This window comes from Lucilia sericata, unplaced genomic scaffold (genome assembly GCF_015586225.1).
Source record: "Lucilia sericata isolate MDLA Ls3-8-SP2 unplaced genomic scaffold, ASM1558622v1 Contig000835F_arrow, whole genome shotgun sequence".
Classification (NCBI taxonomy): domain Eukaryota; kingdom Metazoa; phylum Arthropoda; class Insecta; order Diptera; family Calliphoridae; genus Lucilia; species Lucilia sericata.
In genome coordinates this window covers 134,854-158,334 of record NW_023994827.1, presented here as the reverse complement: position 1 = coordinate 158,334, position 23,481 = coordinate 134,854, and the positions used below count along the sequence as shown (strand labels likewise).

Genomic DNA, 23,481 nt, shown 5'->3' with positions numbered 1-23,481 from the left:
CATTTTCAAACTTTAAAAAATTTTGTTAAATGGATTATTAAAAATTAAAGTTTTCTATACTGGATAGTTGCTAGGGTCCTCATAAAATTTAGTAGAGAGATTTTGATTTACATAAAACATGTTTGTGTGATGAGCGTTAGAAGTTATCTGAAGGGGGTCTTATATGAGGGTAAGGTCAAATATGGTCTGATGACCACCATATTTTACAGTATACAAATTAATAAAATACATATGTATGTATATTAGGGTGATCGACTCGGTTTTTCAACCAGTTTTAAAACCTGTGTTTTCTCCTTTACAAGTGTCGGTTTTTTCTAATTGTTGATTTTTCGAATATCGAATAACCTGTTTTTTTAACCGGTTTCGAATACTTTTATTTGCTTTGTATTCAAAGATTACTTAAATTAAATTTTGAAGTAAATAATAATACATAATACATAATAATAAATTTTAAAAATATTGGAGACCAGGAATTAGAGTATATTTTTCTAACGCACCTTTGATTAAACTTATTTCATTTTTTTAATTAATTAACAAATTATATTTGTAAAATTAATTGGAATCACATATATATATATATATATATATACTACTCACGACGACCAAATTTTATGGACGTATTCTTTCAAGTCTTGTGAATAAAAATTAGTCATAACTATATATATATATATATATATATATATATATATATATATATATATATATATATATATATATATATATATGTATATATATATATATATATATATATGTGATTCCAATAAATTTTACAAATATAATTTGTTAATTAATTAAAAAAATGAAATATATATATATATATATATATATATATATATATATATATATATATATATATATAGTGATGACTAATTTTTATTCACAAGACTTGAAAGAATACGTCCATAAAATTTTGTCGTCGTGAGTAGTTCCATGTTGGAGAAATAAACACTCAAAGTAAATTTTGCTAATGTAATCTATATACACTTGTTGAATGGCTATAGTCCATATTTGATTGTTGTTCCATTTATAAGTAAAAAATTACGTGGTCGCAATGTTTTTAAACCAAATTTATACAATTTTACAAAAATTGCAGTTTTCTGGATAAAATATTTGCGACTCTTCGGTTATGTAAAATGTACACACTAAATGTAGCACACTAACAGCGTAACTTCAATATACCCAAAATATTGCGAGATCGAAATACTTTTAATTTTACATGTTGAAATCATAACGCCGCGATAAAATATTAGCATGCAAAGATTTTAGAGCGAATACAAATTTTCATTTTTTACTTTCATTTCAATTTCATTTTTTACTTTAGCGAATTTTCGCATTATAAACAAATTTTTAATTCTCAATTTTATCAGTAATCAATCTTTATATGGAAAGAATTGGTTTGCATCAAAAAAATTCAATCAAGGCCTTTTGTGGACTGAATATGTGGGGTTTCTTTCACCACAAAAATCGATGAAGCACACCTAAGCCGCTAATTTAAATTAAGGACATTATACATCAACCGGTAGCTGACAATGATGCTAATAAGAAAATAGATAAGCCGTTCGAAAAAAAACTGCCAGAAAAATATTTGCATCAAAGTTTCTCGTGTGCAGAAAACGCAGTGTTTTTCTAATTAAAATTGATAAAATTATATTCTTTTAGGTTGCTACTAATGAGATTTATAGCAAAATCTATAAGCCGTTCGAAAAAATACAACCATTTTGTATTTAATGCAATTTTTAAAAAATGCATTCGAATATATGCATAAATAAATTAAAACCTCATAATTTTTAATCTATCACACATATTGCATAATTTTTTAGTTAATGATTGTAATTAATATATTAATGCATCATGTTAAATAGTCTATAAAAAACTCTTAAAAACGAATTTATCCACGAATATTTAAAATATTTGGGTTAAATTAATTTGTATTTTGGGTACTTCGTTGTGAATTATATCCACGCTTATATTTTCGAGTTTCAGGTAAAAAAGTAATTTTGGGAATTTTTTTTAAACTATTAACTTTAAACCGCTATAACTTTGGCGGCTTTTGCTAAAAATTATTCACGAGAAGATAATTGTACTTTTAAGATGTTAGACAATGTCCACGCAAAATATCATTGATATGCTATTAAAAAAATTTCATAATTTTTTTGAACCCCAAAATTTAAATTAAAAAGAGAATTTCCCATATATATTATAGCCCAATAACAATAATTAATTTGCGGCCAAAATATTATGGAAGTGTTAGAATGCCTATGAAAATTGTCTAAACAGGGATTTTAGAATAAGCTAGGATTACATAGTTACTTATGTTTAACCGAAGTGTCACACTTTTTTCCAATTTTGTTTTACATTAAAGAAGTAATGTAAATCAGACGACTAGATCTAAAGTTATAATCTTTTAAACTGTTACAAATCCGTTCGGGCCATGTTTTATTAGTTTTTTGAAACTAAGATAACAAAAATAGATTTTGTTATTTATAATGAAAAACCGGTTAACCGGTTTTTCCTGAATTTGAAAAATATCAGCCGGTTTTTTTCAAATGTCAACTATTCGAACTATTCGAAAACCGGTTTTTGGAAAATGTCGAATAATCGATCACCCTAATGTTTATATCAAAATCAATGTATATATCAAAATTAAAATCTGCCATGTTTACAAAACAAAGTTATACTGCAGGTTTAAAACAAAATCTATGAAAATATACCTTGTAGAACATGAACCGATGTACTTGCTGATCGAGCATTTGACGGGGCACAAGTATAATTTCCAGCGTGATGAAAACGTACTTTTTGTATGGTCAAAGTACTTATAGATGCTGGCAGTGAATATCCAACTGGCTGCAAAAACTTTAACGACTGAGCAGTTTTATTTCCTTTACCAAGCGTTTCATCATTTTTCATCGTATTCGCATCTAACACTGTGGTTTCTTTGTGTATATTTGATTTTACAAAAAAACCATTTTGTGTATCATAATTAACCATTTTGTTGTCATGATACCTGAAAAAAAAATAATTTGTTTTTAAAAATAAAATAGTTTTTATATATTATTTATAAAAAATATAACCTACGTATTCGAAAATTATACATGTAAGTACATACATATCTACTAAATCTAATAAAACTGTTTGTCCACTTAAGATATGTAAATATAGTCCAAGACGATTCCACATACATGTGGTATGTGATTTTAAATATTTTTACTTATTTCTGTTCAGCATGTCCAAATTAGTAAGGAATCTTGTTATGCAACAGAAAATTATATAGCAATTTTTGGAGTAGAATGTTTTGAATTCCGATTTTTTCCTTTTTTCAATATCGAAAAAAATTCAAAATGCTATAAGGGCAATTTCATATCAAGTCCAAAGGAGTTCAGATAGCTATTTCTTCAATCTTTCCAAAAAAAATCTTGTAATTTTTTAAAATAAAATTTTTTTTTAAACCCCCCTTTTTTTCTTTTGTTACTCAAAGGAAAGCATAGACAATTTAATTTAAGGTCTTTATAGTCCCATAATGGGATGCGAAAAAAAATATATTTTTTAACTTAAGAATAAGATAATTTTCAATATTTGGCATTTAATTTAATTTAAAAAAGAAAATTTTAAAAAATAATTTTTTTTTGAAACATAGAAGAACTGAACTCCTTTGGATGAATTTTTTCTGGAACCAATAGGTAAAAAGTTACACCTATTTGAATAAAACCCTGTATGACCAAGTGTCCAAATTTGACTCCATCTATGTCCGGCAGTTCTGGAAAATTTGTGTCTAGCCTACTATCCAATAGTATTAATCTTGGTGCAAATTTCGTCAAAATCGATTTTTTGAGTTGGATCACATGATATGGAATTGCCCTTATAGCATCGATAGACATCGATTTTTAAAGTTGGGTCACTTGACACGAAATGACCCATAAAATTGCCAAAAATATGTTTTTGTCTTTGAAAATTATATAACTGATGCGGGATTGTTTGCTGGATATTTTGTCATTAAATCGCATTTTCATGCAAATTACAGATAGCAACTATTGAATATAGTCCCTAGATATAAATTTCAAAAATTCTAAAAGTTTCTGAAATGGACTAAACCAAATGCCAAACTATTTTTTAAATATTTTTCTGTATGAGCTAAAAATTACGGCAATTTTGACACCCATTTCGATAAAACGCGAAAACAACCAACTAAAAATCCAATCCGCAACGAATTTAGAAATTTTGGAGAACTTTAAATTCCGTATTTCCATGAAAAATGTGTGTACAGAATTTCATCGAAATGGGATAGGGTCATGTTCAAAATCATGTATGTATGTATGTATGTATGTATGTATGTATGTATGTATGTATGTATGTATGTATGTATGTATGTATGTATGTATGTATGTATGTATGTATGTATGTATGTATGTATGTATGTATGTATGTATGTATGTATGTATGTATGTATGTATGTATGTATGTATGTATGTATGTATGTATGTATGTATGTATGTATGTATGTATGTATGTATGTATTGTATGTATGTATGTATGTATGTATGTATGTATGTATGTTTGTATGTATGTATGTAGCCTTCTCACGAAGGTGAAGGGTATAAATAAAATGAACTTAAATTTCTCAAGAACTGATAAGCCGATATTATTGAAATTAAAACTGGAAAAAACTGAACAACAAATCTTGCATGCCCCCTATTGCTAATATGCCATTTTATTATCCAAAAGTTTACATGAATCAACATTTGAGGATTCTAGCTCTTATAGTTTCACAGATGTAAAAATTTAGCAGAAAACTTGAAACACACATTTTAATAAACTTATAATTATACATATACTAGCTTTGCTACCCTAAAAGCAATATGTATACAATAGTTTTCCAGATTTACAATACGTTACATATAAGAGACGTCAAGCAAATTATTGCAAGTTCGCCTGTTTCTATCTATCGCCAATTTCTATCTATCTATGAAAAATTTGAAGAATATAAGAGTTTCCAAGATACACGAAAGTCCGCCCGTTATTTTCTAAATGTTCCCATGAATGTCGAAGTTCTTCATGTAAAATTTGAAGATTCTAACTCCAATAGTTTCTCAGTGGGGGCTTCAAGCTCCCCAGATGAAAGCCCGCACTTTTTCCCAAAATGTTCAGATGAATATTAAAATAATTTGTGCAAAATTTTAAGAATCAAGCTCTATTAGTTTCCCAGATAAACGAAATTTTATATTTAATCCATATGGGAGGTGCAAAGTTCCCCAATGAAAGTTCGCCCGTTATACTCTAAATGTTCTGATGAATGTCAAAATTCTTCAAGTAAAATTTTAAGATTCTAGCACTAATAGTTTCTCAGATATACGAATTTTTCTATTTAATTCATATGGGGGCTTCAAGCCTCCCCAGGTGAAAGTCCGTCCTTTATTCTCTAAAATGTTTAGATGAATATTTAAGTTCTTCTTGCAAAATTTTAAGGACTTAGTTCCATTAGTTTCCCAGATAAACCAATTTTTGTATTTAATTAATATGGGAGGTGCCGCTCCCCTCATGTGTAGTCCGCCAATTTATTACCCAAAATGTTTAAATGGATGTTAAAGTTATTTGTGCAAAATTTTAAGATTCTAACTGTAATAGTTTCCAAGATAAACGAATTTTTCTATTTGATTTATATGGGAGGTGCCACGCCCCCTAATGCTAGTTCGCCTACTTTTTGTCCTAAATAATCATATTGACACTAAAGTGGCTCCGACAAAATTTGAGGACTTTAACAAACAAACTTTAACTTTAACAAACAAACACGCATTCATTTTTATATACATATATAAATAGATAGATAGATAGATAGATAGATAGATAGATAGATAGATAGATAGATAGATAGATAGATAGATAGATAGATAGATAGATAGATAGATAGATAGATAGATAGATAGATAGATAGATAGATAGATAGATAGATAGATAGATAGCTCGATAGATAGATAGCTAGCTCGCTCGCTCGCTCGCTCGCTCGCTATCGCTCGCTCTCTCGCTCGCGCTCGCTCGCTCGCTCGCTCTCGCTCGCTCGCTCGCTCGCTCGCTCGCTCGCTCGCTCTCTCGCTCGCTGCTCGCTCGCTCGCTCGCTCGCTCGCTCGCTCGCTCGCTCGCTCGCCTCGCTCGCTCGCTCGCTCGCTCGCTCGCTCGCTCGCTCGCTCGCGCTCGCTCGCTCGCTCGCTCGCTCGCTCGCTCCTCGCTCGCTCGCTCGCTCGCTCGCTCGCTCGCTCGCTCGCTCGCTCCCTCGCTCGCTCGCTCGCTCGCTCGCTCGCTCCTCGCTCTCGCTCGCTCGCTCGCTCGCTCGCTCGCTCGCTCGCTCGCTCGCTCGCTCGCTCGCTCGCTCGCTCGCTCGCTCGCTCGCTCGCTCGCTCGCTCGCTCGCTCGCTCGCTCGCTCTCTCCTCGCTCGCTCGCTCGCTCGCTCGCTCGCTCGCTCGCTCGCTCTCTCGCTCGCTCGCTAGATATAGATAGATAGATCGTAGATAGATAGATAGATAGCTATCTAGATCGCTAGATGATAGATAGATCGATAGATGTAGATAGATAGATGTATTATAGATAGTTAGATGATCTAGATCGTTTTTTTCGCGCGATTAGATGCTAAAATAATTCATATATAGATTTGAACTAGTTTGAAAAATTTATTATGCACTTTTTTCCTGGCTACTTTTTTCCTGTCCACTTTAACGTATTTAGAACGGTTCAATAAGATTTTCCCTTTGAGATTCAGAATGAAAATATTCATTCGATATTAGTAAAAGATCAATTGAAATTCACATTTTTCGTTTTCAATTTAGAAAAGTTTAATTTTGAATCAAACATCAACTTTTATTCTAAATTCAGAAAAGAACAATTGAAATTGAAAATGTTCACCTTAATTTCGGAATAAAATAGTACTTAAGATTTTTAATTTCAGTCCGAAAAAAACATTTAAAAATATTTTAAATGTCAATATCATTGAGAAAAATATAATTTATGTTTGATTTTAAATGAAAACGCAGGAAAAAACTAGTAAGAGTAAATATCATCCACCAGCATGCTACTTTTTATTAAACCAATTTAACTATCTAATTTTTAGATAACTTGGCCAAATTTTTGTTTCCGTAATGAGAGTACTAACATTTATGCATATGTCGAATTAATTTTGATTAGGTTTAGAAAAATGTATATTAATAGGCCAGTTCGAAAACATTTTAATAGAATGATTTATCTATACACAGAATATACTCATTTCGAATTTTATCCGGATATTCTCATTTAAAACCGAATTAAGTGGTATTAAGTGATTTGCAGAAGAAAACCTTATATCTCCCATATAAAAAATACGAAAAAAATTCCGTAGAATGATTTATATACACAAAATACACATTTATGTCGAATTTTATCCCAATAACTTTTATTGTCAATGTGCAATGTCCATTTTCAGAAATGGTCCTTATATGGGATTTGTGACCAATTATGGACCGATAAAGGAAAAATTTCGTATAGTGATTTATATGCAAAAAAAAAAATCAAGTCGAATTTTACTCCAATAGATTTATCAATTAATGAAATATGTGCGTTTAAGTGATTTTCGGAAGTGGACTTTATATAGGAGCTATGACCAATTCATATGTATGTACACAAAACATATTTGTGTCGAATTTTATCAAGATATCTGTATTTGATAATGAAATATTTGCGTTTAAGTGATTTTTTGAAGTGGACCTTATATAGGAGCCATTACTAAATATGGACTGATCCGAAAAAAATTTGGTAGAATGTTTTATATGCTCACAAAACATATTCAAGTCGTACTTTATTCCTATAGCTTTATTATTCAAAGAAATACATATATGAGTTTAAGTGATTTTCGTAAGTGGGCCTTATATGGAGGCATATCTGGAAAAAATTCGTAGAGCGATTCATATAAAGACAAAACGTATTTGTGTCGAATTTTATCAAGATAATTTTATTTGACAATGAAATATGAGCGTTTAAGTGATTTTCGGAAGTGGGCCTTATATGGATGCTATGACCATTGATGGTGGTGGAGGGTATAATAACACGGACAAAATAAACGAAAATTGAAATACCTGGGAAGTAATACTATTTTTCTGAAAGGTGAATCCGAGTAGAACAAGAATATGTTTTTCAAATTTGCCAAACACCTCCAAAATCTTGAGTTACGGGTAAAAACCCGGTTTTTCGTGTTTCGTCAGTAACATAGTTAAATCTATATATATATATATATATATATATATATATATATATATATATATATATATATATATATATATATATATATATATATATATATGTTTAAGTAACCTGGAGAGATATGTGTGAATTTCATCAGCAAACATATTTCTTATTTAGCTTTTGCACCGTTGTACAAGTTTGGAGATGTTTTTGAAAGTATTTTATATAGGAACCCTACTATTTATTAGTTGATTAGAAAACTCTGTCTATTTATGAGAAAAACGCTACTTTTTAAAAATCCGTTAGCAATTTACGACGTTCTTGATCTTTCTTAATACAAAATTGTTCATAAACTGATTTTCTGAAGGATGCTTTATATGGGGGATAGGGTTAAATATGGACCGATCCTCGAAAAATTTTGTGGATGGATTTATGTTTATATAAAAGTTATTTATGCTGAATTTCATCGTGATATTAATATTAAGAGGAGAATTATAGAATTGAAGTAATTTTCTGAATGAGGGTTTGAATGGGGACTAGGGTCAAATAAGACCGTATTGTCTAAAGAATCAGCAGTATCACTTAAGATTACAGCAAACTCATTTATACCGATTTTTGTATTGTTTGGACCTTATTTGACCTTAGGTTAGGTTAGGTTGATAAGAGGATGTATACTACATCAAATCCGAAGAAATACACCTAGGCCACTATCGGGCCTGTTGTGCGCTCCAATTCATGGAAAAAAAAATTGTTCACTGAATGTATTATTTTTCCATGTTCAGAAACTCAGTTTCCTAGACGTAATTCCTAAGAATCTTCCAATCAGTGTTGGTTAAGAAAGTTATTTCCGGAATAACATCGCTTCCAAGATACTTGGATCTAACTTCGACGAATACCTGACAGTGGCAAAGAAAGTGCTCCAGAGTTTCACTGTCCTCTCCACATGCTCTACATTCGTCTGAATCCGCACGTCCAATTTTGTATAGATGTGCACGTAATCCTGTGTGTACACTCAGAATACGTACCATCATACTAACCTCAGACTTGCTCATTTTGAGGAGATTTCTCGTCTTGCTCTGGAAGAGTATTCAGTTAAAGCTTTCTTACAATCCAATACGGCCTTATATTTAATTCTATCACCTGATATCGCCCTAATTGCCTTCTGGCTGTCGGTAAATATATTAAGCCCTGTGGGCGCTATATTTATTATAAACCAATTTACACATTCCGTTATTGCTCGTACTTCTGCTTGGAAGCTTGTGTTATGATTAGGTAAACGGTGGTATATTTCTGTTTATGGGTCTTCAATATAGAACACCAGCCCCACTTTGTCCCCTAATTTAGAGCCATCCGTGTAGCAACGGATTCCTACTGGTATTTGCTCCAATGTTCCGCTTGACCAAGACATTCTATCTGGGATTAGCGTTTCAAAGTTTCCGACAAATTCTGTGTCTGGTATACGATCAGGCACGTCCGATGAATGTGTATAACCTTCCAATGTGTCCAGTATACATTGATGACGTGTCCTATAATTGTTTTCGGCCAGTTCGCCTAAAGTTAAGAGCCGTTCGGCTGTAAGCGCCGCCTCATATCTTAAATATGTTTCAATGGGTGAAATATCTAGCAACGTTTCCAGAGCCTTGGTTGAAGTAGTACACATGGCACCACTTATACCCAAGCAGCATGTACGCTAAACTCCCTGTAGTAGTTTGATATTACACTTTTTGTTCAAAGCAGTCCACCAGATTATTGAAGCATAAGCTAGAATTGGTCTAATTATACTTTTATAAAGCTAATTTGTCATAGTAGGACTAAGACCCCATTTCATGCCTATGGTTCTCCTACATATCGCCCAGCACCGATGTGCCTTGTTGATCCTATCCTCTATGTGGTGTCTCCATTTTAATTTCCGGTCGAGGATTACACCTAAGTAATTAACTTTGTCTGTCACCGGTATCTTCTTGACCAGGAAGCAAGGTTCAGTATACGTAGAAATGTTTGTCTTTCTTGTGAAAAGACAGATTTCCGTCTTCGCCGGGTTAACATTGAGGCCTCTCGGTTGAGCCCAGCTCAAGGCCGTATTCAGAGCCTCCTCAGCTCTTCTACACAAGTAATTTGGATCCTTTCCCTTTAAAAGTATTACGACATCGTCTGCGTAGCAGACAGGTCTAAGTCCTTAGGAGGCTATTAATCGTGGTAACCTAGAGTAAAGATGACAAAATGCCACCCTGTGGTATACCGCGAAATACCTTTTTCTTAATAGTTATATCGTACATTTCGCAGACTATCCATCTGTTCCTTAGCATGTAGTTGATCCAGTTACGAAGCACCTGGTCAACATAAAACTGGTCTAGGGATTGGATAAGGGTATCAGTGTGCACGTTATTGAAAGCACCTTCGATGTCAATGCATACCGCCAGTATATACAGTTTGCTATCGAAAGATTCACCTATGTAGTGGAGGACTTCATTTAAAGCGGTTTCCACCGATCGTCCATTTACATAAGCACGCTTATATTTAAGGTCTTTGTATGGTATACTGCTCTTAACCATGCTATCGACTATCCGTTCCAAGGTTTTAAGTAGGAAAGACGTAGCACTTATCGGTCCATAGGACTTAGGTGTCGCATAGCTAGGTTTCCCTGGTTTGGGTATAAATATTACCCTTGCATCCTGCCATTTAACTGGGGTATATGTCAATTTTATTTTGCAGTGAATATCTGTGACAGATGCACGGAAACCAGCCCCGCCTCCATCTGCAAAAGTGCCGGAAAAATGCCATCCGGCCCTGCAGCTTTATAGGGAGCAAAGCTCTTGATTGCCCCTTTAACCATGTCAGATGTATTAACTATTTCCGTGTTATCCTCCCCTTCCACCAATATCGATTCATCTACGTTATTCGATATACCGGGTGGGAAATGAGAGTCCATTAGGAGTTTCATTGCCTCCTCCATATCCTCCTGCCTCATGCCCGTGTCATCGATCATAGATTCCGGTTGGACATGAGTTTTGGGTAGGAATTTTTTATCTTCCATACGTCATTTACGCTATCTACCTGTTCACAGAAAAGTTTCCAGGAGTATCGTTTGGCTTTTCGAACGATTTTCTTATATTCACCAAGTTTATTCCGATACTCATCCCAGTATACTGTGGCCTTTTTACGCCGTGCCCGGTTAAATAGTTTGCGAAGAGTCTTCCCAAGGATCTCCCCAGTTACCCAGGGTTTCTCCTGGGCAGATCTCCGCTCTCGCAGAGGGCAGCTGTCCTTGAACGATTCAACCAGGGCACTTGTGAACGTTTCCACTTTGGCATCTATATCCTCTTTATTTCGACATTGAAAAGTGTCCTGACCTAAACGGTTCTTTAATAAGGTCCCGAACATTGTCCAATTAGTTTTAGACTTATTCCGAATCTTTATCGGCTTTGGTGGTGGCCTTAGTATTTTGAATCTTATGTACCGATGATCAGAAAAGGAGTGCCCGTCCGAAACTCTCCAATCCTGAATTTCGTTTATAAGCTCTTCTGAACATATAGTTATATCTAATACTTCTTCTCTGATTCTATTGACGAAGGTAGATTTATCAAGTCAAGTCTTTAGTATTAAGGAAATCCATGAGGGCTTGTCCCCTGCGATTGGTGTTTGTACTACCCCAAGCTACATGGTGGGAGTTGGCATCACAACCTATTACAATTTTCTTATTATACCCTACTCCACTTTAGTGGGGAGAGTATATTGGGTTTGTGCTGATGTTTGTAACGCACAATAATATTGCTCCTATACCCACCTTAAAGTATACCAATCGGCTTAGAATCATTTTCTGAGTCGATTTAGCTATGTCCGTCCGTCCGTCCATGTAAACCTTGTAATCAAACTACGGGTCGCAATTTTGAAGATAATTCAATTCAAAATTTGGCACACGATCTTTTATTGTACCGGAGACGAAGCCTGTTGAAAATGGTTAACATCGGTCCATTATTTCACCTAGCCCCCATACATCTGAAACGGAATAATAGGGCTTTTAAGTTCATAATTATGTTTAATATACTCGTATCTCGACAAAAAACTGCAAAACCAAGTTCTATACTAGCCTTGATGACCCTCATGCATTTTTTTAATTATGGGGTCTCATTTGACCATAGCCCCTATTCAAAGCCCCCTTTAAAATTCGACTTAAATGTCCACAATTTTATTCAACAATAAATGGCTTAAGTATATCTGAGGCAAGGTACAATTCAACTTAAATGCTTTATTATGAAAAAAAAAATCACATTTTTTTGTAACTGCTACCGGAAACGAAGCCTGTTGGAAATGGTTAACACCGGTCCATTATTTTACCTAGCCCCCATACAACTGAACCGGACGAATAGTCCGGTTTAGTTGTATGTATATTATATGTATATTATATGTATGTATAGTATATTATGTTTAATATACTCGTATCTCGACAAAAAGTTGCAAAACCAAGTTTTATACTAGCCATGATGACCCTCAAGAATTTTTTAATTATAGGGTCTCATTTGACCATAGCCCCCTTCAAACTACGACTTAAACGTCCACAATTTTATTCAACAATAAATGGCCTAAGTATATCTGAGCAAGGTACAATTCAACTTAAATGCTTTATTATGAAAACTAAATCACATTTTTTGTAACTGGTGTAGGGTATTATATGGTCGGCCTCGCCCGACTATAATTTCTTACTTGTTTTTCCTTTGTGCCTCTTCAACCAGTTTCATCAGATCCGACGTTGGTGGTAGTGTGGGAGAATCGAAGGGCAAGTAAACAGATGCAAGGAATATGTTACTACTGTTGACCTTAGACCCCATGCAAATCCTCCTTAAGAAAGTCACTTTAAATCCATAATTCTCTTAATTACATCAATATCACGATGAAATTCAGCTTAAATAACTTTTATATAAATCTAAATCCTTCCTCCAAATTGTAGGAGGATCGGACCTTATTTAGCCCTATCCCCCATATAAAGCATCTTTCGGAAAATCTGTTTTGAAAAAATTTTGTATTAAGATAAAGATCAATAACATCGTCAATTACTAACGGATTTTTAAAAACAAAGTTGCGTTTTATTCATGGGTTTCTAATCAGTTAATAAATAGTACGGTTCCTACATAAAATAATGAAAAAAAAACATCTCCAAACATGGGCAACGGTGCAAAACTAAAATAAAACAAGTAAGAGTGTTATATTCGGCTATGCCAAATCTTATATACCCACCATCAAACCTCGTTTGACTCGAATGAAACTTACTTATGTCGAATTTCATCTATATACTCGTATATTTAGGCAAGTTATAAGCGTTAAAGTAATTTTCTGAAGGGGACCTTATATAGGGGGGTAGGGTCAATTATGGGTCGATCCTCATAAAATTTGGTAGACAGAATTTGGTTCGTATTAAATTTATTTGTGTCGAATTTCATCGCTACACTCGTATTTTTAAACCATTAATGAGCGTTGCAGTCATTTTCTGAAGGGGACCTTATATGGGTGGTAGGGTCAATTATGTACCGATCCTCATAAAATTTTTTAGATAGATTTTGACTCGTATGAAACTTACTTATGTCGAATTTCATCTATATACTAGTATTTTTAAGCCAGTAATGAGCGTTAAAGTCATTTTCTGAAGGGGACCTTATATGGGGGGTAGGGTCAATTATGCACCGATCCTCATAAAATTTTGCATAGTGATTTTGGATCATAAGAAACTTACTTATGTCGAATTTCATCGCTATATTCGTATTTTTAAACAAGTTATGGCTGTTAAAGCTGCTTTTCGAGGTGCCACTTGTATGGGGGCTATCCGAAAACGTTGACCGATATTGCCCATTTTCAATACCAAACAAACATTACCTATAAGAAATATTTATGTGAAATTTCAAACCACTAGCTCTTTCCATTCGGGCTCTATCGTGCTTTCAACAGACAGACAGACGGACAGACAAGGCTAGATCGTCTTAGAATTTAATGTGGACCCAGAATATATATACTTTTGTGGGTCTATGACCAATATTTCGATGTGTTACAAACGGAATGACAAAATCAATATACCCCCATCTTTTTTGATGGTGGGTATAAAAATATGTTTGCTGATGAAATTCACACATATTTCTCCAGGTTACTTAAACGTTATATATGTCATTATAAGGGCCTCAGCTTCTACTTTCTAAATCCGTAGATAAACTTGAAATCAGATTCAGATTCAACTAAGTTACTGACTTATAAGTGCTTAAAGGTACGAAAAACCGTTTTTTACCCGTAACTCAAGATTTTGGAGGTGTTTGGCAAATTTAAAAAACATATTCTTGTTCTACTCTGATCCACCTTTCAGAAAAATAGTGTCACTTCCCAGGTATTTATTTTTGTCGCATAGTGTAATGTAATTGTTTTTTTCGAATGTAAAAAGAACAATTAAGAAGTCTAGAAGTTGACTTTGCCGAATCTTATGTACCCTTCACCATAGTGTGTTTCCTTTTTATACCCTTCACCTTCGTGAGAAGGGTATATATAAGTTTGTCATTCCGTTTGTAATTTCCAAAATATAATTTTCCGACCCTGTAAAGTATATATATTCTATAGATAGCGGAGTCGATTAAGCCATGTCCGTCTGTCTGTATGTTTGTTGAAATCAGTTTTTAGAGGACCATAGATATCGGCGAGATCCGAATCTTCAATAATTTTGTTAGGCATGCTGCGGGAAGATCGCTATTTAAAAAAAAAATCATCAAAATCGGTCCATAAATAAGGGAGATATGAGCAAAAACCGGAGACAACCTCTGAAATTGAAAAAGACAGATTTTTTTCATGTTTTTTTTTGAGTATTTTGTTTGGATGACTGTGTGTTTCATTTGTTCAATTCACAAGCCTCGTGTATCTACGTATCGTGTGTATTTTTGTATTAGTTTACACATGTGTATAAATGTTGTTGGAAATTTCAATTAAAAAAGCTCGTATAACTTTACGTTTGTTTTTCCTATGTTTATTTATTTCGTATTCAATGTCAAACTATCATTCTCATGTGAATGCCCAATTTTAAAGAAGATAAAACAGAAGAAGAATAATTTCATAAAGTAAACATTTAAAAAAGTGCATTAAAGTGAAATAAAATGAAAAATAATTCATATTTGTGCTATAATTAATTTAGTTTTTCAATTTAATTGTATTTCTATAAATATTGAAGATATTTTTCTTTTTTTTTTACAACATGGTTTTTTACAATACAATTGGCTGTTCACAAGCAGATATCGGAATTCTGTATTTTAATAAACGATACTAAATACAAAGACCAGTTGTGAATTGGACAAATGTCTTGTGTATAGTGTTTATAAACCGGTTAACCGAAAAACCGGTTTTTATTGCATATTTCGGTTTTTCGCAAACTGGTTTTTTAAACACTAGTTTTCGGTTAACCGAGTTATCCGGTTTTTAAGTCTCGGTTAACCGGTTTCAAAAAAATCTAATTTTTAGTACAAAATTGTATGTTTTCATTGATTTTTATAGTGATTTTTAAAAATTTTGGTTAGATAATTCTAAACATTATTTTCCGTTTTTGCATATGAAAACAGACCTAAGATTGTTAAACAAATGTTAGGAAATGTTAAACATACATATATTATGTATATAAAATGGAGATTTACAATTTCAGACAATCAGGAAATTAGTAAAAAGTTGTCATTTAAACCAATAAAAAATTAACTATTTAAACAAATTCCAACCATTATATGAAGAAATTTGTTGTTTATTAAGACGAATAAATAACTTTGATGATAAAATGCAGGATGCACTTACTTGTTTACTGCGTGAATATAATAAAAATCGAGAAGTTTCTTACACGTTCTCAAAACGGACTTTATTTATTGAAACATAAGGATTGTTGTTGCTGTCCTAGAATTTATGCTGCTGGGTTTTTTCACAAACTGTAATGGCGCTTAGGTTGATTGACAGGAAGTCAGAATGACACCTGTCAATATTCCTAAATTCATAAGGGAGGAAGTCCTCTAGATACGAAGTAAAAAAAGAAAAAGTTGCACTTAATGCAATTTTTTTTGCAAAATTTTAAAAACAAATTTTTTTTTAAATTTTATTTACGAAAATTTTTTTTCACTTCTATATATTACATTCATATATGTATATCCTAATTACTAATTATGTCGCGAAAGACAATATTTAATGCATATCCTGGAAAATTGTTTGCATTTTTGTAGAGAAAGTTGTGTTTACAGTTATATGGGATTTGGGATAGGGAATTATACGAAAAGCTGTTTTATTTCCTATATTTTGTCACTAAAAATCGCTAACATGATAATAAGTGGTTTATATACCGGTGTACTAGGTTTTAAAAACCTTTCCAGTGATACCAAACTCTCATGAGAGTTACTCTTCTCATGAAGGATTTTTTCCGTACAAACTGATTGCGTCTAATATTATTGCAAAACTTATTTACAAGAATGTAAGACCAATAAAGCATCTATCAATAGCATATCCTGTCATTATTTTACTAGTTTCTACTATTTTACTGATTATTTTAATCAATTCATTTCGCATTCAATAATTAGATTTTAAATAAAATATAAATATTTTTATATCATGAAGTGTTAGAAAAGTGAGCCTAAATGCAGAAGAGGCAAAAATTTTAATTTTGGTGTTATTGAGAAGATTTCAGAGTATCTTTGGGATATGGTCGCTTAGAGGCCATCAGTGGCCAAATTGTACTTTTTCACTTTTAAAAATTGCAAAAAAAAAACATAAATATCTATAAAAATTAGCATTTTAAAAAGTTGTTAATAATCAAATGTTTGTCTGTAAAGTTGATTTAAAATAATACCTTTTCATACATAACAATAGTATAGTATATTTGGTATCGAAAAAGAAAATTTTAAGGAATTTGTATTAAATGGTAAATTCGTACAAAAAAGTTATGGTATTAAATAACAAAAAAATTGTAGAAAAATATACATAAAAACATAAACTTTGCTGCATCATCTAAAGGCCTATACAATAAAAATGGGAAAACTAATGATGGCGTTATATAGACAAAAGTCTTATCTTTCTAGGCATATTAATTTTTTTTCAAAAAGATCATTTCTAAATATTTACTTTATGCCAAGTTTAATTAAAGCATACCCCAATGTGCACTGTGGAGAAGGTATATAAGATTCGGCACAGCTGAATATAGCACTCTTGTTTTTTATTTCATTTTCCGACTCTATCATTACTTAAGCAGTAGCAAAAAAACAAGTAAGAGTGCTATATTTGGCTGTGCCGAATCTTATATACCCACCAACAAACTGTATGCCGTAAAAGGAATGCTGCATTAAGTATTTTGATTAGAGTTTGGGGTTCGGGAAATTCCGTCCGGGAATTCTCGGGAAAAGTATGACGGGATTTCCCGGGAAATTTTTTTATTCATTCCCGGGAAAACGGGAATTTGTATGTTAACGTATTTTTAACATATTTTGGAAAAAAAAAAAATCACTAGGATTTTATAATTTATTAGCGATTTTTTAAAGGCAAATTGTAAACCATCATTAATGATGCAACAGGAAATGAAAAAATTCTAATTCTAAATTGGTGTACAAGGACCATGTAGTGGATTATGTAATCCCATAATTTTAGCAAAAGAGTAGTTTTGGGATGAGTCTGATGTAATGTATGTTTGGATTACATGGTCCTTCATTTACATGACAATGTTAAATGTACATATAATGTTTTTTATATTTGGATTAGTTTTGAACCAGTCCCTTTACACAAGTGTAAGGTTGGTTGGTTAACGTGGTAGTTCACTGCGCGCTAACAGCCAAGTAGAATCGAAAAGATTCCGTTTTGACCGGACCACTTCTCGTCAGGTGCGGTATTGTATAGCATTAGATCCAGCCTGTAGCAGTGAAAAAGCTCAGACCCACATATCTTACCAAGGTTGGGTATGAAGAAACTACCAAAAAACAGTTTCTCTTAGCGGCTAAAGCAGGGAATTCACAGAGAAGATGGAAGACCGTTTCTTCCTTTTCCCTGTCTTTGCAACTGCGACAGTACTCACTGAAGATGAGCCCAAGGAGCTATCAAACTCGATACATCCCGCGTATTTCGGGTTATAAAGTGTCTTGTGCGTTTCTCATTGAAAGAAGCCCACAATAACATATGCCTAGGATATTCCATCTATACCCACACAAAGACAAGGACAGATCCTTCTTGCATTGTCTAACTAATAGGGAAGTGGTAGTACAAGAGTTTAGTGAAACAATTGTCGCTTGTCTATCGAGACAAATTCCTATGATGCCACGAATATTGAGATCATACATATACACATATATGTTTAAACTTTTTCATTGGCAAATTCTAAATAAGACATCCTTACATACATATATACATATAATATGTTTCAAACAAAAATATTTTACAAATATTGCATGAATATTAAAAAATGGTTTCATTTGTTCTTAAAAGACAGAATATTTTAGTTATCGTCAAATTTATAAAAAAAGTAGTCAGTTTTGTTAAAAAATTTTGTTATTATAGTTAAAAATGCCTTTATGCATTTCAGGTGATATACAAAATACAAATAAAATTTTAACTTAAAGTGATTGCACGTTATCTAGAAACAGGACCTTAATAATATTAAGGATTAAGGTCCTGTTTCAAGATATAGTGCGATCACTTTAAGTTAAAATTTAATTTTTACATTTTGTTATTGTAACAATAAAAAAACAAAATACATGTAAATTTTTTACTCAAAGTACTCACACGAAATGGAAAATCACAATTTTAATTAGTCTCTAATTTTAAGTAAAAATTCTTAATTTAATTTAAGCGTTCCTATTTTTTAAATCAGAAAAATAATTTTCTTTATCACCCCGCATAACATTTGTGTAACAAACTCAAAAATAGACTCTAAAGTACACCTTAGGCACATATTTTCGAATCAAATTAGTGGAGCACTTAACTTTTTTTAATATGATACGTAAATATGTAGGTGGTAAAACTATCGACTTATGGTAAAATGAACTTTCGGTCTTGATAGAAAAGTTCAATTTTTTTGGTAAGATAAAGTAAAATTTAAAAATAATGAGTTCATTAAAAAAATGGAGTTTATGACAAACGAATGAAATTGAATTTGTTTTTTTTTTTTTTTTTTGCTTTGAAATTTTATATCTGGCAATTAGATTTTTTTCAAATAATATTTTGTAATAAAATTTTGTATTTGAAAATTTAAAAGATCTTTAGTATTCTAAAAAAGTTCAAAATACATATACATAGTTGTAGATATAATTCTACAGTTTTGTTTGTTATGTTTCTGACAAATTATTAAAACTTGTTGCTATTTTCTGCAGTTGGATTTTTCAAAAACATTAACAAATTCGTGGGATCCCGTGGATCCGCGCCTGTTCTATACCCACCTTAAAGAATACCAATCTGTGTCGATTAAACCATGTCCGTCCGTCTGGATGTCCATGTAAAGCTTAGGTCGCAATTTTCAAGATAATTTGATGAAATTACACGGTGTGACAAAATTACATAAAATAAATACACTCATCGCGAGACCTAGTGAAGTTTGTAGGTCTAGTGGAGTAGATTACAGTACCATTTTTAGAATCTTCAATATATCCTAAAAATCAAAAGATATTGAAAAAACTCTTTTTTGACTAGACAGAATAAAAAATTATATCTCAAATTTTTTTTAACAGACTTAATATTGTTCAACTGTTTTGAAAAGAGTTTTCCTTGTACTTTATATTTTTTACGGAAATGTGTAAAATATTTAGATTTAAATAAAAATTTTTATATTTTTTAAAATTTTTTACAATTCAAAATAATTTTGGACCCACACTTTATTTGACCCACTTTTTATTATTTAGAGGCAAGAACTCTTAAATACCTACGACGGTACCCAAAGCATTGTTAGCAAGTACTGTTGAGGAGTCAAATCCTAAATGTGAGGAGGAAATCACTCACTCGCCAGACGACAGAACAGCAGTGCTTTCCGAAATTGGGAAGGTGGCGATTAAAAAGACTGCTATTCCTATGCCTGATAAGGATACCACAGTGCCATCAATAGTACCCATGGCATGATGGTACGTATTCTGAGTGGACACACAGGATTACAATCACATCTATGCAAAATTGGACGTGCGGATTCAGACGAGGATAGTGAAACTCCGGAAATAAAATTCCTGACTTAACAATTTTTTTCATGAAAAGGTGTGCACAACAGGCCCGATAGTGGCCTAGCTGTATTTCTTCGGATTTGATGTAGTATACATCCTCCTATCAACCTAACCTAACCTTAAATATTTTTTATTTTAGCTCATACTTTTATGTATAATATAAGATATGGAACGCTGAAATCAGATATAAACTGAAAAAATATAATTTTTTTCGTAAAAACAAAAATTTCCAAATCACTCATTGCTAAAGTAAATTATCCATTTGAATAATAAAGCTTATATTGTAGGAAGGAGGAATAAACCTTCTGTCCTAGGTTTGTAGGAAGGAGGAATAAACCCTCTGTCCTAGGTTGTGTTTTGTTATTTTATTGTTTTATTTATTATCTAGTAAACCCAAGCCAGTCGATAAACGTCTAAGCTGGGTTATACTATTTATTTATTGTAATAAAGGGACAAATCGGACTATTAAAGTCTAAAAATGTCCACTTTATCTTAATTTAATTATACCCTACACCACTTTAGTGGGGAGGGTATATTGGATTTGTGCTGATGTTTGTAACATAAAAAAATATTCGTCCTAGACCCACCTTAAAGTATACCAATCGGCTTAGAATCGTTTTCTGAGTCGATTAAGCTATGTCCGTCCGTCCGTCTGGCTGGCTGACTGGCAGTCCATGTAAACCTTGTGCGCAAGGTACAGGTCGCAATTTTCAAGATAATTGGATGAAATTTGGCACGCAAGTTTTATTTGACCTAAGGACGAAGCCTATTGAAAATGGTTAAAATCGGTCCATTATTTCACCTAGTCCCCATAGAACAGAACCCCCCGAAAAGGGCTTCTGAGCTCATAATTATGTTAAATATACAGATATACCGACTAAGTTTTATAGAAGTCTTGATGACCCTGCCAAATTTCATAAAGATCGGGCCACATTTGACCCTAGCTCCCATACAAAGTCCCCTTCATAAAATTACTTGAATGTCCAAAATTAACTTATAAACACAAATATCGCGATGAAATTCAGCACAATAAAATATTATGTAAATATAAATATATTCACAAAATTTTATCGGGCTTGGTCCATATTTGCCCCTAGCCCCCATATTAAGCCTCTTTCAGAAAATTAGTTTTTCATCCGTAAATTGCTTAAATGTATCGGAACAAGGGAATATTGAAGATAAATGCTTTATTATGAAAAATAAATCACATTTAATATTCATAACTGGTGTAGGGTATCATATGGTCGGCCACGCCCGAATATACTTTCTTACTTGTTTTATTTTAGGCTTTAAGCTACGTTCAGACCTGTAAAATATTTGGTCCAAATATTTGTTATAAATATTTATAAAGTTGCGTCAAACAAATGCAATATTTATTTCATGTTCAGACTTGAACAAATATTTGATGGTATTGTTTTATCAAACAGTGCAAAAATAATTTGGTTCAAACACACACATGTTTTGCAGCCACAGAATATCGTATATTTTCATGCAAGAAATAAGCAATTTGGCAATTTGTTTTAATTTTAACTATTTTTATTAGGTTTAAAATTAAATTTTTATAATAAAAGTGTATAATATTAATATATAACACGATTGAAAAAACTTTGTCGAATCTGAACATAAAATATTTCATGTTAACAAACAGCAATGCGGATGATTTTCATAAAACAAATTGATTTGCTGGCAAATAAATATATTCTCATTGTTTCATCAATGTGAACACCAAAAGTCAAATAATTTACTTCATTTTGGTAAAATAATTATTTGATCTTGCAAACCAAATGTAAGATCAAACAGCCTAAATGACAGCTGTTCTTTGTTTATTTTCTGAAAATGAGTGTTATCACCTCATACAAAAATGTAAATAGTCGCTTATATGACTGGTTTTATTTTATTTTTTATAAAATATAAATCTGAGACAAAGTTGTGACATTTAATTGAAATTCAAGCAATTGCGTAAATTAATGATAATTATTATTTTTGTTGTTTGTTTTGTTATTTATTGGTTGGTAACAACATACTATATATAGTTATGCTACATAATATATGCATCTATAGTCTAGTTTGCAGTCTAGTCCAACGGTTCCCAAATTACAATTAAATAAGAGATACTGTTATCTCGGAGTATGAAGTTAGGCCACATTTCATAATTCAAGGACAAGCTTATCGCAGATTTAAGTTTGTCAAATTGTAAACAAAAGTGTTCTTGTTTGGAAGGACTAAAATAATATATTTCCGAAACAGAGGTGACTCTTTATTCGTTTTCAATACGTTAATCCAGGTAATTTTAAATATAAATATTCCATTCCGACGTGATACACAGATTTTAACTTGATTTTGTCGACCAATATTATTAAATTAACATCAGAAAATGCGTAAATAGTCAAAACCATGCAGTAAAATTCACAGTACTTTCGCAAAGAGTTCAAGTCATATATTATGCGGATAACGCATTCCGCAACAATATCGAAGAAGTTCAACTTTCTTATATTATTTTCCCGAAAAATTAGCTAACATACTCAGTTCACCCGTCTGCAATCGCAAAAAATTTTTGCAACATGACTCTTTAAGCACATGTCGACGATATTTGATGAAGAAACCTTTTCGTTATCTTAAAGAAAAATGAACGTGAAAGATCTCACGATCATAAAATTAAACATCATGTTAACATTTCAACAATGAAGTCATTCTATCTTCAAAAACAGGCAATTGAAACTTCTCTGAAATATTAATTATTCTCAATGTACGGGAATATTTTATAGAAATGACATATCTACATCTGTTTGACCTTGGGATTTATGGACTATGACAATTTTCGGATGAACAATTACATATTTAGAACAATAAGATATCAAAATATTTATGGGGGTCCGCGAATTTTAATAAATTCCTCAAGGGGTCCGCGAAGTAAAAACCGGGGGAACCGCTGGTCTAGTCTATAGTCAAGCTATAGTTTAGTCTATAGTCTTGTCTATACTCGAGTTTATAGTATTGTTTATAGTCTAGTCTATAGGTTATAATCTAGTCTATAGTTTAGTAATTAATTGAGAAATTATTTAATTAATTTATTACTCAATTTATTTAAACAATTATTTATTATATTAATGG

At 32.2% G+C, this 23,481-nt stretch overlaps 1 protein-coding gene across 8 annotated transcripts in view; it reads right to left on the bottom strand.

Moving 5' to 3' along the window:
- LOC119608441 overlaps window positions 1–23,481 on the bottom strand; it is an 87,196-nt gene that overhangs the window by 5,150 nt on the left and 58,565 nt on the right. For all 8 annotated transcript variants that reach the window (XM_037962866.1, XM_037962860.1, XM_037962861.1 and 5 more), the window contains exon 6: window positions 2,712–3,004. In XM_037962866.1, coding sequence (XP_037818794.1) covers window positions 2,712–3,004 — 293 coding nt within the window. The remainder of the gene's footprint in view (window positions 1–2,711; window positions 3,005–23,481) is intronic.